Source organism: Mus pahari, chromosome 8 (assembly GCF_900095145.1).
Source record: "Mus pahari chromosome 8, PAHARI_EIJ_v1.1, whole genome shotgun sequence".
In the NCBI taxonomy this organism is placed as follows: domain Eukaryota; kingdom Metazoa; phylum Chordata; class Mammalia; order Rodentia; family Muridae; genus Mus; species Mus pahari.
This window is the reverse complement of record NC_034597.1, coordinates 623564-640117: the sequence shown is the minus strand read 5'-3', so window position 1 is coordinate 640117 and position 16554 is coordinate 623564. Positions and strand designations below refer to the sequence as shown.

Sequence of the window (16554 nt, the reverse complement as noted above, 5' to 3'; positions counted from 1 at the left end):
AAAAAAAAAAAAAAAGTGGCATTTGACTCTCAGGGAAGTTAAAGGGTCTGTAAAAGCATTAAAAAAAAAAAAAAAAAAAAAGCTCTCTTGAGGGGAGCTATAGGTGGCAGGAGCAGGCACACAACAAGGTAACAACTCAGATCCTTGACTCTGAAGACCCTGCTGGAGGTTACGGCAGTAGGTCTTCCCACTGGAGGGATCAGCAATGTCACCATTGTTTAAATGTGAGGCAAATACTGCCTCAGTCCTCCATATAGACAGAGAGGGTGTGAAGTTCTGTCTCCTGCCATCCCCCAGCCCTTGGCAGTTGGACACTGGAGACTGTTGAGAGGAGGTCGGTTAAGATAGATTCTTGGGAGAAGAAAAAAAAAAAAAATAGGGGGGAGGGGAGGAGGGGAATGAAAGGTCACTTGCCCCAGGCTCCATCCACCCAGCCCTCCCCTCTCCTAAGCACCAGCTGGCCTCCAGGATACTCACAGTTGGCACATGACTGGCAACTGCTGAGCTAGCTCCTCAGGACAGCACAGAAGGTTTAAAAAGGATGACCTGGACCCTGCCTGGGACACAAGAAGGGAGAAAATCCTGGTTTAAGCTCTCCTCTGAAACAAAAAGTACAAGAAGTCAAACCCTGAGGGGAATGCCAGGGACCCTGCAGCAGCAGACCTGTGTCCAAATCGGTCCCCTTCCCCCTCCCTGCTGAGTGACCTTGGGTTTAACCATAGCGAGTTGTCCTTACAGATCCATGAAAAGAGAGATTCATAAGGCTCCTGGCAGAAGCTTGCCTACTTCTGTCTCCACACATCAACAGAAGTCACTTCCTTTTACTGGTGCTTTGACTGGCTGACAGCCCTGGACAGTCAGGCAGGAGTGGGGAAGAGATGGAGAAAGGGAGGGAGGCAGGAAGAGAGAGGGCAGAGAAGGGTGATATGTTTCATAGAAACAGTACGTTTTGTAGCGCGCGGTATGGTGCTATGGGAGGGCCTATGCTGAGTCATCCCTTCCCCCTCTGAGGTACCTGCCGTACCTGGTAGTATAGAATAGAGTTTATTTGGGGCTTGGGAAGCAAGGTTGAGAATGGACCAGAGTCAGAGTGTGGGCAGGAAAAGAATGGGGGGGGGAGGGGGGCAGGAGGAGGGAGAAGAGGAATGCATGGAGAGGGGGGAGGAGGGAGGGGAAGGAGAGAGAGTGAGAAAGGGATCAGAGAGCAAAGAGAGACCAAATGGTCCTTTTCATAAAAGTCAGGTCTAACTGGCTGTTGCTAGGTAACTGTTGGGTGGAGCCTAAAAGGAATGCTGCCATGATAACAAAGGGAATAAAGGTGAATCAACTCTGAAAAAGCCCTGCCCTCTACTTGCTAACCTCTGATTCATTAGGTGAAATACAGGCGCCCAGGAGATGTTGAGGTAGAAGGGACAAAAGCTGCTCCTCTGCTCACAGGCCCGGTGAAAGGAACAGTCCCAGCATCCTCTCTGAGCTCCAGACCCTAGAGGTCAGTTGGTAATTGGTTTTTCTTCTCTCCACAGGTTAACGCTGACTGCAAGCCATTCTTCACTTCAACAGGATGAGAGTGGCAGGTACCAGGGATCTGCAGCTTTTTTTTTTTTTTTTTTTGGGGGGGGGTCTCACTTTGCTACTGTCAGTGTCTACCTCTCCTAACCTCAGAGGTGGTTCAGTATCTCTTGTCTAAGGCCCCAGCAAGAACTTCAGGAGGACACTATGCAGGGGAGTCTGGGAGAATGGAGGACAAGACCTTACCCCTATTGGTGTGTCCAACCTTTGGATACTGTGACATAACTGTGTCATCTACAAAGTCCACACTTTATAACCACTAATAAGTAACTGTAAATAAATGCATAAATAAAGCTGTGTGTGCACGCATGTGTGTGCACGTGTGTGCACAGGTGTGCATAGATGTCAGAGGTAATGTCAGCTGTTTGCTTCTCAATCTCTGTTTTTTGAGACAGGGTCTCTCATTGAACTTGGAATTCCCCAGATATGAGACCCCCTAGGACATGCTTGTCTCTGCTCACATCTTCTGGTAGTGCTGGGGTTACAGAGATCCCTGGACTAACTCTGACATATATGCTGGGGACCTGATCTTGGGCCTTCATGCCTGTGAAGCCAGTTCTTTACCCACTAAGCCATCTCTCCATTCATTTAAGGAAAGAAAGAAAGAAAGAAAGAAAGAAAGAAAGAAAGAAAGAAAGAAAGAAAGAAAGAAAGAAAACGACTTTGAATGTTTTTTAAGTTTATGATTTTTGTGGTTTCATGTGTTGGGTCACAGTTTTAGCAATCCTGGGCTGCCTGTGTCCCATAGTTCATAGTTTGGGTACACCTACAGGCTGGGGGAGATGAACCACTGCTGTTTCCAGTGGCCTCTTCTGCCTAGAATCCCAGCTTAGAAACACCCGGAAGTCAGAGGCCACATACCAACTTCAAGGATGGCTTTGCAGGGTCCTCAGTGGTGACACAGAGGTCCTCAGGGCACACACACGGAGTGGATCCCTTTGTACAGGCGTTGAAAGGCAGAGTGAGTGCAACACACACACACACACACACACACACACACACACACACACACACACGCGACTCTGAGAAGCCGTGGCAGCTGACTGGGGATCAGCTTTCTTTCCTGGATTCTGGGGGTGCAGCTACCTCTTCAAGCCCGCTTCCTCATCGTTGAAGTCATACATTACCAAGCACAAAGATTTAGTAGATGAATTGAGATCATCGATTTTAAAGCTGTCAGTATAGTACTTGCCACAGAATGGGTGCTGCCAAGTGTAGACTGGGAGCTGAGGGGAATTCCACTTTGCACCAGAGGACAAGGGGTATCCCCTAAAACAAATGAGACCATGTGGTTATGCTCTCTGGTCCTTTCAAGGCAAAGCTCTTGGTATCCTTCCCATGTATGGGATTGCTCCCCAGTGTAGGAGCCGGAGTCACTTCTGCCTGTAAGGCAGAGGAGGCTGGAGAGCTATGTCCTGTTCTGAAAATGCTGAACCAATCCACCCATCCACCCATCCATCTGCCCACCCACCCATCCATCCATCTGCCCACTCATCCACTCTTGTACTTATTATCTATCCATCTTTCCATTCCATACATACGTACATACATACAAACATACATATGTTTTTCTTTTTTTTTTTTTTTAAATTTATTTATTTATTATATGTAAGTACACTGTAGCTGTCTTCAGACACTCCAGAAGAGGGCATCAGATCTTGTTACGGATGGTTGTGAGCCACCATGTGGTTGCTGGGATTTGAACTCTGGACCTTCGGAAGAGCAGTCGGGTGCTCTTACCCACTGAGCCATCTCACCAGCCCACATATGTTTTTCTTTCATTCATCAAATACATATTAATACATGCTCTGTATACAAATTAAAACCCTTGCCTTCAAAAACATCCTGTTCCAGGAAGTAGAGTCAGCTAACACCCAAGTAGTATGATGATGATATTTGAATAAAATGATGTGAGAGAAGCTAAATGAGGAGAGGTTGCAGCTATAACTGTGGAGGCCAGAGGCCACAGCAATAGATGTCATATCTACTCTTTAGGACTGACTGACTTTAGCCGAGAGAGGGTGAGTTCCTGCACACAGTACAGAGGTTATATCCCTGAGGATTCTCTCTGGGCAGCTAACTAGAGCCCAAGGAGGAACACTTTCAACTCATTTACAGTGGCAGTTTGGAAAGTATTCACAATATCTGATCACCGATCTCACTCTCTGATCCCAGCATGGACTCTTGTGTGGTCTCAGCACGGTCTCATGTCATGGACATGATATGCACCCATGACCGAGAGTTCCCCACCCCCGCTGCCATCGTGTGGGAATTTGGTGAAAACTCACACATGAACCTTCTCCATGGGCTCCTATTGGGATACGGCACATGACCTAACAAAATTTCCCTACTTGCAGGTCTGATTCGTGTTGTGGTCTTCATCTTCACCATAGTCACCATGTTGGTCTTCCTCCACAACTACACAAGCTTCAGCAGGAAAACAATCCGTCTGCCACGCTGGCTGGGTGAGTGGGGCCCGTGGCCGTAATCCACAGAGCCGGCAAGGATTTTGTGTATGGGGTGCCAAAAAGTATTGGTTGGATGGATGGATGGATGGATGGATGGATGGATGGATGGATGGATGGATAGATGGATGGATGGATGGATAGATGGATGGATGGATAGATGGATAGATGGATGGATGGATGGATGGATGGATGGATGGATGGATGGATGGATGGATAGATGGATGGATGGATGGATAGATGGATGGATGGATGGATAGATGGATGGATGGATCGATGGTTAGTTGTTTGGATGTATTTGAGATACATAAATGGAAAGAAAGAAAGAAAGAAAGAAAGAAAGAAAGAAAGAAAGAAAGAAAGAAAGAGTAGATAGAGTAGATAGAATGATGGGGTGGATGTGTGGGTGAATGGATACATAAGTGAATGAATAGATGAGTGTGTGGACAGACAGGAGGGTGGGCAGATCAATGAGTGAGTGGATAGGTGACTAGAATGACAGGTGGATGGGTCAGTAAGTAAATGGATGACCTGATGATGGGTAGAACAGCAAGTAGCTGAGTTGATAAGTGAATGGATGAGTGGGTGGGAAAAGAAATGAATGGATAAACAGGTGGATGGACAGGCTCTTACTGCTTTACCTATACAGTCTCATTTAAGCTGAAAACACCCTCAGGATGTGGTCCTCGATGTGGTTGTATAACAGAATCAAGCATAATTTGTGGCATGGTCTCATCATGCATGTTTTGAGAAAATAGAAAGTCAAGGCAACTTTTAAAATTAACCCAAGTTCTCCCTTAGAGATGTCAGAACAGGGATGAGAGCCTGGGTGTGTACATTTAAATCCTTTCAAGAAAGAAGGGAAGAGGCGTGTGTCCTGAGATCTGTCTTCCCAGGAGACTGAGAACCAACACCACTGACAGAGTTCAACCTTATCTGCAAGGACCAAGATGGCTCCCAGCTTAACCATGACAGAAAGAAACCAGGAACCCCATCTTTAACACAACTCTACAGTGGAGGGATTGGTAGCTTTTACGTCATCTGCCTCATGTCAGCTGAGACGCAGAGCCCACATTGGGATTTCATTTATATAGGTAGACACTTGGTAGCTGCCATGTCCCTGATCCAGGGATGGATTCCACTGCTTGCTGGCCTTGAGATGTGAGCCCGAGCACTTCAGGAGGGTCAAGGTGTCTTGTACGGGACAAAGACACAGTCCGAATGTAGTGAGCAACTTCTGTGTCTCAAAGCTCAGTTACCTGGGAGCTGACAGAACAATAGCTCCAACCCATACACATCAGGGCTCTAGCTCTGTGTGAGGTCACAGAGACCCCAAAATAAGGAACAGGTGGCTCCTATTTGTGGTGGAGAGAAACAAACAGATTTAGCTACAATGTTCAAAAAGATAACAGTGTATTCCCCAAACCCAGAGTCTCCAGAAATGCAGGTGTTTGCCCAGAGGGAAAGACAGACAGAAAAACTCCCCTGCAGCCCAGAGTCACCAGCCAACTTCCTTTCACGTCACAGGCTTCTGCCTTAGGGGCACACACCCTATTTTATGATTTTACTGTGCTGATGTTAAAGCCTATATATTACCACAGCACAAATTTATGCTTATCATTATTATACAGAAAGATGGTGACAATAATTGGCTTTCTTGGTGACTCAATGGGCTTATTTTATGCACTTAATAACTTGCAACTCTGCTGGAGAAGAAAGCTACTCAGTATCCCAAGAGAGTGAGGACAAACTTACTCTGAGAGAAGCTCACCCACTTTTCTAGGCCTCCAAGGCCCAGGGCACAGGAGTGAGGAGGAACTCCTAGTTTACCTGACCACCCAGAGGAGACAGGATCATCTGAACTAGTGTCAGTATGACGGCATCTCTGGAGTCCTGTGACTAAGAAGTTGGGTGTGGCTGGTTGGGGTGGGGGTGCGGGGATCCAAAGCCCCTAGGGCATGCAGTGGCTGCTGTGGCTGCTTTGTTGTTTTGTTGTTGTTGTTGTTGTTGTTGTTTTGTTTTGTTCTTTTTTGAAAACAGTCCTGTGTAGCCTTGGCCTCAAACTGAGTATGTACCCGAGAATGACACTGAACTTCCCTGACATTTTACATCTACTGAAGGAACCTGTAGGACTCAAGAGCAATGTGGTCAACACCTGACCTAGAAACCTGGGAACAACTAAGACAGAACAAGACAATATGCCAGGCAGTGGCTAGGATACCTCAGGCCTAGCACAGACAGGCATTCCAGAAAGAGATGGCCCAGGGACCGGCACCACAATTCTTCTCTTCACTGAGGCACTCAGGATCTCACTGGGTCCTCTGGACAGTCCAGCGAGTATTGTCACGATGCCTTTTTATGTGTTGTTAACTGAACGGAGTCCAAGGGCTCAACTCCAGGCTTCTCACAGCATGCATAGCACATCTTGATTTTAAACACAAACACTTTGTGGCCATGCATATGTATGTTTATGTATGTGTGTGTTGAGTAAGCCTGTATGTGCCTTGTGTGGGTATATATGTGCACGTGTGTATATGAGTGTATATGCATGTGACCCTATTTATGATTGGGTGGCAGTACAAGTGAGGAAAAGCTCCCGTATGTAACAGAGGGCCTAATATTCAGTGGAAGCACACACATCAAGGTCTCCTGCTCCCATTGGCCAGCCCCCTCCCCGATCCTGCAGGAGGATTGAGTACTTTTTCACTAAACAGATCCTTTCTCTCAAACAGGCATAACCCCCAAGGAGATCCGTGAGTATCTACCCAGCCCCAGCCCCTCATCTGCCCTCGGGCAGGATGTCCCAGGGTCTCTGTTCCCAGTACTGCAGGCCCCAGAGAAATACAGGTGCCTGGGGTCTTCCCAGCCCACTCCTCTGTGACAGTGGCAGTGTGACAGTGGTAACTCCAGAAGCAGGATCTGGGCAGCCCCTCTCAGCCATTCAGACTGCTGGGGACTCTTAACTCTTTCCCTTCTGCGGTTCCTTCTGGGTAGTCTAGACCACGCAGGACCTTGCCTCTTCTCCCTAGACCCTCACCCTGTTAGGAGTCAAAATTGAATGAGGGCTCCAGCAAGGACCAAGGCTCCAGAGAAACAAAGAAGATGGAGGGGGAGAGCCAGATGTTCCTGGTGTTAACGCAGGCAGAGCCAGATGCTGCATTCCACCTTCATAGGCATCTCATATAAAGCTAACACACCCCATGTAGGTTCCAGGAATGTTTCCTTTCTATACTCAGGGAAAACAGCTTGGAGAAGCGAGAGCTACTGGCTAGGGCCAAACAGTTGTAGTGATAAGTAGGGAGGCAATCAGCCCCACCCTGCTAGTCCAAAGCTTTTTACATAAGGTCTCCCAGCCAGGTCCCTCAGCCCCTAACCTCCACTTGGTGACTCCAGAGAAAGCCAAGCCCTCAGGGTTAGGATTTTACTGATCAAGAAGACATGGAAGCCCAATGCACGCAGACGTGCAGAAAGCAGACTACAGGAATGAACGTAAACCATGTATACACTTGACCTCATCCCTCTGAAGCCGCCTTAGTCCCATTATGAACCAGACCCAAAGAGTTAAGACATCTTTCAGATATTATCTGCTGGGAAAATAGAAAACTCAACCATGTAGACTACATCCTACCCTTCCCACTTTCTGATCCCGTGGTAGACATCACTAATGAATTCCCACATCCCCACTCTCTAAGCCCATTGCCAGCTTCAAGAGTTTTATCATTAAGCCTTTCATGGTAGGTCCAAACTGACATTTAAGAGAAAACCTGCTAGTCCATTCTGTTCAAAACCAACCCCTTGATTTGACAATTAGCAAAGATAATTGGAGAAGCTTCTAGCAAAGCCACATAGCAGATTGGTGGAAGAGTCGTCCACAGTTCCTGATGTACATAACACACATGCACACACACGCGCACACACATACACACACGCACACACATACACACATGCACACATACACACACACATACACACACTGGTCATGACAGTACACCAGCTTCAGGCCCGGAGCAATGGCATCAGGGTCCCTAGAGGGATGGGGCTCAAGAGTTTGGAAGAGCTATGGAGACATACCTTTCAGTCACAATGCAGAAAGCAGATCCTAGCTCCCTGTGGCTAAGATCTCCCCACGGGCAGTCTTTCCCTTCATCCAGCAGCCTGGTGGTAAAGGCTGGATGGTCAGAAAATCAATTCCAGAAAAGCCTGCTTAAGCTGGCCTGTTGACATCAAGCTTGTCAGACTTAGCTGCAGTTGATCAAGCAGGCTCAGGGAACTCCAGCTGTGGTCCCTGGAGGAGGCGGGGGGGGGGGGGAGGGCTAGAATCTTCTCCACCAGTGAAAGCCAGGGAGACCCCCTACTTGCTATTCATCTCATCCTTTCCAGCCCAAAGCCAAGCCAAACTCAGAGGCTCAGTGTCCCACCCAGTAAGGAGGAACCAAGCACCCACAAATGCCCAGGCACACAGTCTACCAGTGTGATCTAGCAAGGCATTGTACCAGGCTCTCAGCAAGCTTATAGGAACAGCCTCAACTAGGAAGCCCCCCAAATTAATTCTGGGGTGTCTAGATCCTCAGCCAGAGTCCTGTAAATTTTGATGCAGTTGTTGGAAGCCTGGCAGTGGCCAGAAATGAACAAAACTCCAACCCCAGCCCCCTCCCCAGATGCTGCCCCTATGAGAGTGCTGTGTTCCCTTCCCAGAGACCCCGAAGTTCAAGTGTGGGCTCAGCAAGATGTGCCCCAACAACTTTTTCGCATTTAAAATCAGCAGTGGAGCTGCCAATGTCGTGGGTCCCTCCATGTGCTTTGAAGACGCAATGTAAGTACCAGGGCAGTGGTGTTTCTTTGCTTGCATGTCATTTGTTCATTCAATCATTCATCCATCCATTTGAAGATCCCGGCTTCAGAGCAGGCCTGTGCAGAGCCCCTGCCTTTCCCAGGCAACCTCTGACACCAGCTGTCTTTGTCCCACATAGCAATCAGCCAATGAGCTCCCAGTTCAGCCACACCTTCCCATCACAGCTGGTTGGGCTGTTATTGTCCCCATTGTAACAGAAATCAAAGTGAGGCTCAGACAGGGCCACCTACCAAGCTAAAGGGCTGCCCTAAACTTCTGGTGAAAGGGATGCCGAGTGGGGTAAACTGTATACCCGTTCCCAGCCTGGAAAGTCACGTGTGTGTGCCACAGAAAACAGGATAACAGAAAAATGGGAACAGATCAGTGTTTCCATCGGGATGCTGAGCCTCAATACAACTTGCTAGGGCAAAACGGGAACTGTACTCACCTGTGTAGTTGCCATGGCAGAGGTTTCAAGCTCTAGGATGAGCAGGGGGCCAACAGCGTAACCACTGAGCCTTCCTCCCACAGTGCTCTTAGCTCTGCTTTCCTTTGCCGGCCACTCTTTCCTCCACTGAATGTGGGACTTCTCTGTGGATGGGGGAGGCTACAATTCTGACATAGTCCAGTCCTAGCCTAATAATCTCCATGGCCAAGCAGCACCGTCCCAGAAGCCACAGCCCTAGCGCGGGAAGATACTGTGGTCCTGAGGAGTGGCAGAGCAGAGCGTGTGTGCAGACGTTGGGCTGCTGGGAACCCAGCTGAGCTCCACAAGGGAACCAGCCGTCCTCGAGTGGCAAAAGTCTATTTTCTACTTCTTCACATCCTAGAATGAGGGAGCACCCTACCCTGACACCTCAAAAACCCCAGGCAGGGACTCTCCCTCACCCATCTCTGTGCAGCCTGGCCCAAGTGTACCATGGAGTAATGGGCGACAGCCCAAAGACCACGGCCCTCCACCGGCGTTTGGAAGCCCAGGCCACTACATGTGTTTGCAGCTGCTTCTGCCTTGGGCCCAGAGGCAGGTCCTCTGAAGGCCTCCAACCCGAAAGCAGAGCTTTTCTTCTGCTCCTGGGACCGCCGGCCTAGCTCACTTTCCTTCTCCGTCTGCAGTATCATGAGCCCTGTGCGGAACAACGTGGGCAGGGGCCTGAACATCGCTTTGGTGAATGGTGAGTGACAGGAAGGGGAACGTGTCGCCTGCTGAGTCATCCTGTGGGACTCAGGACGGGTCAAGGCTGGGCTAGGGGAGTAGCAGGTCTTACAGGCCTGATAGCCCTGGGCTCCCATCCAAGCATTCACGGCTGTGACCCACGGCACCACCCTCAAAGCCAGTCCAGCCTAGACCAACACGCATGAAGTCACGGTGGGACTTCAGACGGTGGCAGGGTGAGCTCACTTGCTGAGTACACACTACTCTGAACTTCACAAGTGTGAACATCAACTAATGTGAACCAGGCCCTGGCAGAACACTGAGAACAGTGACAAGGACAGGCCTGGCTTCGTGATCCCTGTAGGCATTGCAGTAAGGGGGCTGAGACATGACAGGCAGGACAGGAGGTTCCAGTGTGGGTGACAGCTAGCTACAGCTAAAACCCAGCAGGGAAAAAGGTCAGGAAAAAAATGTCTCCTTCCAGGCAGCAGGGAAGGAAAGAGGAGAGGAAGGTCCCAGAACGAGACTTCCTGTGTGATCTCTACAAAGCCAAAGTGATGATTAATAATAATAATAGTAGTAGTAATAAATGACAATAAAAGCTAACAGGTTGAGCGTACACTGTGTCGAGACTGGAACTCAGATCAGGCCGTCCCCAGGAGGCAGACTTCTTACACTACGGTGTCTCCAGCTTGTGTCTAGGGTGGGGCATCAGGCTCCTCATAGGTAATAATTAGCCAGAGCAGTAAAGCGTAGCTAAACATGGCTGGCTCCTAACCTTGTGCTGTGCAGAGCTTCCTTTGAGAAACGGTTCAGACCACGCTACTCTCCTCTACCCCGGTTAGAAAATGCCACAAATGAGCAATGCTTAGAGACGCAAAACCCCTTCCAAAGTCCCGGGGTAAAGCTCCATATGGCTCTGAGATTCTGGGAGGGCTTCGCCAAGGTAAGCCTGTTCCATTTACCGGGAGAATTGCCACTGGCCACGGCTTCAAGAAGCCACAGCACAGCCATACCCTCTGCAATACTGCCATCTAGTGGTGGAGGATGACACCTGTGGCTTTCCTCCAGAATGCCAAGGGGGTTTGCCCCCAAACCACAAAAGCCTCCGAGACCCTGAAAATCCAAGAACAGAAATCACTGAAAATTCTATAGCTTCCAAAAGTTAGAAGATCTGGCTTGCAGATTTCCCACTTAGGTGGGAATAGTGATAACCACGCCCTTGTAATAGTTTTTGCAGAAAACATATCTACTACACTTACTGTTTCAGACACATTCCATTTCAAACCAATGGCCTGTTGAATTTGTGCAAAAATTGAGGATGAAATGCTGACTTGTGTGTGAGCAGCTGTCATGACAGATCACAGATCTCGAGTGGTTAGATTCTGTTGTATTCTGGATGTTCAGCCAGGATGTTCTGCCTCTGTTCAAAGCCTTGGCCTAGGAATCCTTAGGCCCCTATTGTGGCCCTGCACGATGCTCACAGGACCTAGTTTCGCTCAGCTCTCAATCTGGTTTGAGGCCTTACACTACACATGAGTCAGATTCGGCAAAATGACAAGCGGGGGTGACTCACATTGTGGGATGTAATCACTCTCTTTTCACTAGGATCTACCGGCCATGTGATGAAAAAGGACAGCTTTGACATGTACTCTGGAGGTAGGCACTGCTGCTGGCACTGATGGGGCAGGGAAGTTGTGGACACAGGATGGGAACATTGAGGGCCATCCTGCTGCTTTAAACGCCATCCTGGGGTCTAAGGTAGACTTAGACACAGACCCTTAGATCACTGTTTGAATATTGTGGTTTATTTAGAAGCTGATCTCAAGAAATGCCCATAGTAGGTCAAAGGGGCAGGACAGGAGAAAAAAAAATAAAAGAAGCCACTCTGTGGAATTAGAGAACTGTCACACACTGTGTCAGTCACAGGGGGTATGCTCGATGCTCTGGTGCCTCGTCACTTCCTAGCAATTCTGGCTTGCCCTCCGAGAGGCCAGGCAGAACTCCAGGCCAAGAAACGCCATGGTTGACATTGGTTTTATGCGCGCACCAACCGTTGAGCTGAAGATGAGGGCATAAGGCCCTGGCACCTATTCAAGCCCTGATAAGGAGACCGCTCTATCAAAGTCGAGGCTGTAGTGATCTTTAGTGGACCCAAGCGTAGGACATAATCTCCTAAGGTCTGGACCGGACTCTGAGAGCCGCCTCCCTCCCCATCTCTCTGCAGATATTGCTTCTCCACATAAGTGTGTTTTGTTCTTTTTAACCCTGTGCACTTGGCTGACTCTTAGGATGTGATTGCTCTCCTCCTTCTTTAGCACAACAGACAGAGCAGGTCTCCTTGGGCTGGAATCCAGGCATCTGAGTCCCGTGATCAGAACATCTGCCAGTTTGATGCTCTATAGAGCATCTATAGTCTTGACATTCTTAATCTTTTTTGATCAGTGGTCCTACATCTTTATTTTGCACTGAACTCCACAAATTATGTAGCCAGTTTTGCTAACAATTTGTGATCCCATTTACAGGCATGATCCCATTTGCATGCCCCAAATTATCACATGTAAACTTCACAGAGATGCCATCCACAGGGCCATTGTTCATCCTCGTATATATGTCACAAGACCCCAAAGGGCTGTTCTGTTCTGAGACAGAGACTCATGAACCCCAGGCTTCAAACTTCCTGCGTAATCAAGGGTTACCAACAGTTTAGACTATATGTGGTAATTTAGAAGATGTCATGTGGTCTTGGGCAGTGGAGATCTACAAATTCTGACCCTCTTGCCTCTACCTCCCAAGTACCAGGACTATGGGCATGGACTGTCGCACTGGGTCTATATGGTACCAGGGATCCAACTCAGGCCTTTGTGCATGCTAGGCAAGAATGGTCTAGAAACCCAGACCCACCGCAGGGGACTTTAAAATGCCAGCATCTAGTCACCACTCTAAGTCACATGAATGAAATCCCCCTTTATGTTCTCTCACTTTCCTGCCCTAGGACAAATGCAGCGGGAGGGAACCCCCACCACCATCATACTGACCACCTGGCTTCTGGGCTGCCCTCAGCCTGGCCCAGGTCCTCCCTGGGTCACTAGAGTAGTAGAAAAGAATAAGGATGACCAGCAGTCATTTCTCCTAAAGACCAGTGCCTCTTTTCTTCCTCCCCCAGACCCCCAACTCCTGCTGAACTTCCTTACAGAAATTCCAGATAGCACCCTGGTGCTGGTAGCCTCCTATGATGACCCAGGGACCAAGTAAGTGGGACACTTCACCTGCTAGGCCACATGAGGATACAAACCTAATACTTCCACACCAACATCCACTTCTCCACTTTCCTGAAAGTCCACCTTCCGCAAAAATATCCTGAGAAGAGAGTCAGGGAAGTATGGGAAATGTTCTGGTAGTATGACTTACCCTTCATTACAATGGTAGCAGACTCTCCCCATCCAGTAGCAACTAACTGGTTACAGAAATTATAGCACAGTGACATATACCATTATATGTACACACAAGAAGACCCATTGCAAATGATGGTGTGAAAAATATTGAGGACTTGCGAGGATGCTCACTGTCTTAGTGTTCTATTGCTATGAAGAGACACCATAACCAAATCTTATAATAGAAAGCATTTCATTGGGGTTCTCTTGCTTGGTTCAGTAGCTTAGTCCATTATCATCAGGGCAGAAAGCATGGCAGCAGACAGGAAGGCATGACATTGGAGAAGTAGCTGAGAGCTACATCCTACTATACAGGTAGAAAAAGAGAAAGAACAAGATGAGCAGAGCATGGGCTTTATCCCCAGTGACACACTTCCTCCAACAAGGTCACACCTTCTAATCCTTTCAAACAGTTCCACTCCCTGATGACAAAGCATTCAAGTATATGAGCCTATGGGGCCATCCTTATTCAAACCACCACACTCACCTCTCTAGGGCTGAGTAAGGTGTGTGTGTGTGTGTGTGTGTGTGTGTGTGTGTGTGTGTGTGTTCATTCCTTAGGCTGGTGAGATGGCTTAGTAGATAATGAGCTTGCTGAAAAAGGGTGGAGAGTGGGTTTGAATCCCCAGAACCTACTTCAGTGATAGGTAGACATTGTAGCCAGCCTGCAATTCTAGCCTCTGAAGGCCAAAACAATAGATTATCAGAGAAAGATTAGCCAAACTAGCCATATCAGTGAGTTCTGTATTTGACTGAGAAACCCTGACTCAATACATTGAAAGAATGATTGAGAAATATTCTTGACATCAGCCTTGGGCTACCACACATACACATGCATGTATATATATATATATATATATGTGCATATATATGCATATATATGCATATATATGTATACATACATACATACATACATACATTCTGTGCACACATGCAATCATACATGCACATGTGTGTACATACATATTTAAGAAGAAAAAATCCACTTGTGCTACATACATAGCCTGTTATGACTAACTGCACACTGTATGGCCCTATTAAAATGAGATCATTTAATGAATGTTGTAGCCAACTTGGCATGTGTAAATACACTCTTGATGTTCATACCTAACTCACCTAACAACACATCTCTTAGAATTGATCCCATCATTAAACAACTCATGACCGTGTTAAAATGTTTATGACGGTGCTGCGAGGCAAGAAGAGTAAGCTCCACCTTCTAGTTAGATCTTTACGATGTCCCATGCCTTCTAGAAAAGCATGTAGTGCCTATAAACAGAGCAGTACTGTTCAAGCATATCTCCCAGCCACCCAAACTCTGTTGGAAAGTCTCAGACCCCAAGCCCAATCCCAGTGAGAGTGGGGCCGGTCATTGGGAACCTCACCCTGGTCCCACCTCCCACCAATGTCTGCAGCCTCACCCACACTGTTCCCTCTTGCAGAATGAACGACCAAATCAGGACGATTTTCTCCAACCTGGGAAGTTCCTACGCCAAGAAGCTGGGCTTCCGGGACAGCTGGGTCTTTGTAGGTGCTAAAGACCTCAAGAGTAGTAGCCCGTATGAGCAGGTGGGTTTCCGGCTGCCTCCCCGTCTGAGTGAGGGCTAGGTGGACCAGGAGCTTCAGGGGATGGGAAGACAGTAACTCACATAGGATGTGTTGTTGGTCAGAGACTCTCTACAGAACCATCGTGCAACACTGCCCAACTGCTCAAAATTCACCTCAGTTTTGGGTGGTCCAACTGGCCAAATCCCAACAGGAAGCTAGTTACCTTGTAAGAGGTTGCTCATGTATGAATTTACAAGTGCCCAAAAAGAGAGGACAAAGGGGGGAAAGAAGGAAGATGACACTAAATTGAAGTGGAAGAAAGAAAGAAATGTAGAGAAAAAAGCCATGTTGGGGTAGGGAAGGGTGGGGAGCTGAATAGCTGCCTTCTGGTCGCAGCTGTGACCCTGACAAGCCCGTGCTCTCCCAGGCCTTTCATCTCACCAGTAAAGGGAAGAGTTTTGGAGCTGTGAGGCTTTGAGTGCCCCCTGGGAGCTCCCTATGGAGAGTACGGCCATGTACTAGGAAGGGGAGGACAGCAGCCCGGCATGTGGGAAGAAGTACTGAGCTCTATGGCCATGGCCTGAGGGTGGCCCTGAGCACAGGGGTCTAGGAAACTCCTGTGTGGAGTTTGAAGGCTACTCAGAGGATGGAGGGGGAATAATCAGAGCTTGAAGGCTCCGGAGAAAGCTAGACCTTTTCCCCTGCTCTGTACACCGCAGCCTGGAGCAATCAGAAAAACCTAGAACTGACCTGTCCATCCCAGCACCACCCAGATCCCAAGATGGGCGCTAAGGGTTAACGATGCTACACCAAAGACTATGTAGACTCAAAAGGAAAGTGCTGGGGACCCATAAGGGGTCCTGCAAGACAGTGGAGGATCCAGCCCATAATAAGCACTCATTCTGCATATGCCAAGCGAGTTGCTGGCTGGGACCCATCTCTCATGCATAGTCAAGCAGATATGGTTATCATCTTAGCACACGTGTGAGATGCCACAGGCATGGAGAGCTCAGGCCTCAGAACAACTCTGAGAGGCAGCACACTTCTCACAGAGGTTTGCTCAGCTTCACAAAGATGTCCTTGTCTCTCAGGAAGCCTTACCAGAAGCACCAGGGAAGAGAGCCAGGAGGCAGAGAGGATGCCTACGTGATGATGAGATGGCACGGCAGCCCAGATGTGTAGAGACTGAAATGCAGGCAGGGCTGAGGGGACAGTACAGGAGCAGGGCTCAACTCTGGGAGGAGGGCCACTGGAGCTGTGTCCTTGACTAGACAATGCTAGCTCATATATTTGTGATTCTATAAGGACATATCCACATTAGAAACTGTGATATGTTCTCACACCTGCGCTGTGATGGAGATTTGAGAGAACAATGTAGAGGGCAGATTTGGTTTGGTTCCCACTCTCAGAGGCTTCAGCCCAACTTGGCAGGGCAAAGCAGCTCACCTTGTGAAGGCCGGGAAGCAGAGAGCCAGCGGCTCTCGCTTTTCTTTTTTCCTTTTTTTTTTTTTTTTTTTTTTTTTTTTTTTTTTTTTTTTTTTTTTTTTTTTTTTT

General features: G+C 48.2%; 1 protein-coding gene across 2 annotated transcripts in view; it reads left to right on the top strand.

Moving 5' to 3' along the window:
* Fam3d (family with sequence similarity 3 member D) overlaps positions 1 to 16554 on the top strand; it is a 29874-nt gene that overhangs the window by 11444 nt on the left and 1876 nt on the right. Inside the window, exons 2-9 of one of the 2 annotated variants that reach the window (XM_021203856.1) lie at positions 1524 to 1574; positions 3927 to 4034; positions 6767 to 6787; positions 8730 to 8847; positions 9979 to 10037; positions 11627 to 11677; positions 13185 to 13269; positions 14895 to 15021. In XM_021203856.1, coding sequence (XP_021059515.1) covers positions 1562 to 1574; positions 3927 to 4034; positions 6767 to 6787; positions 8730 to 8847; positions 9979 to 10037; positions 11627 to 11677; positions 13185 to 13269; positions 14895 to 15021 — 582 coding nt within the window. In that variant the 5' untranslated portion in view covers positions 1524 to 1561. Of the gene's footprint in view, positions 1 to 1523; positions 1575 to 3926; positions 4035 to 6766; positions 6788 to 8729; positions 8848 to 9978; positions 10038 to 11626; positions 11678 to 13184; positions 13270 to 14894; positions 15022 to 16554 lie in introns of those variants that run through there. The other variant, XM_021203857.1, reaches the window with a different exon arrangement.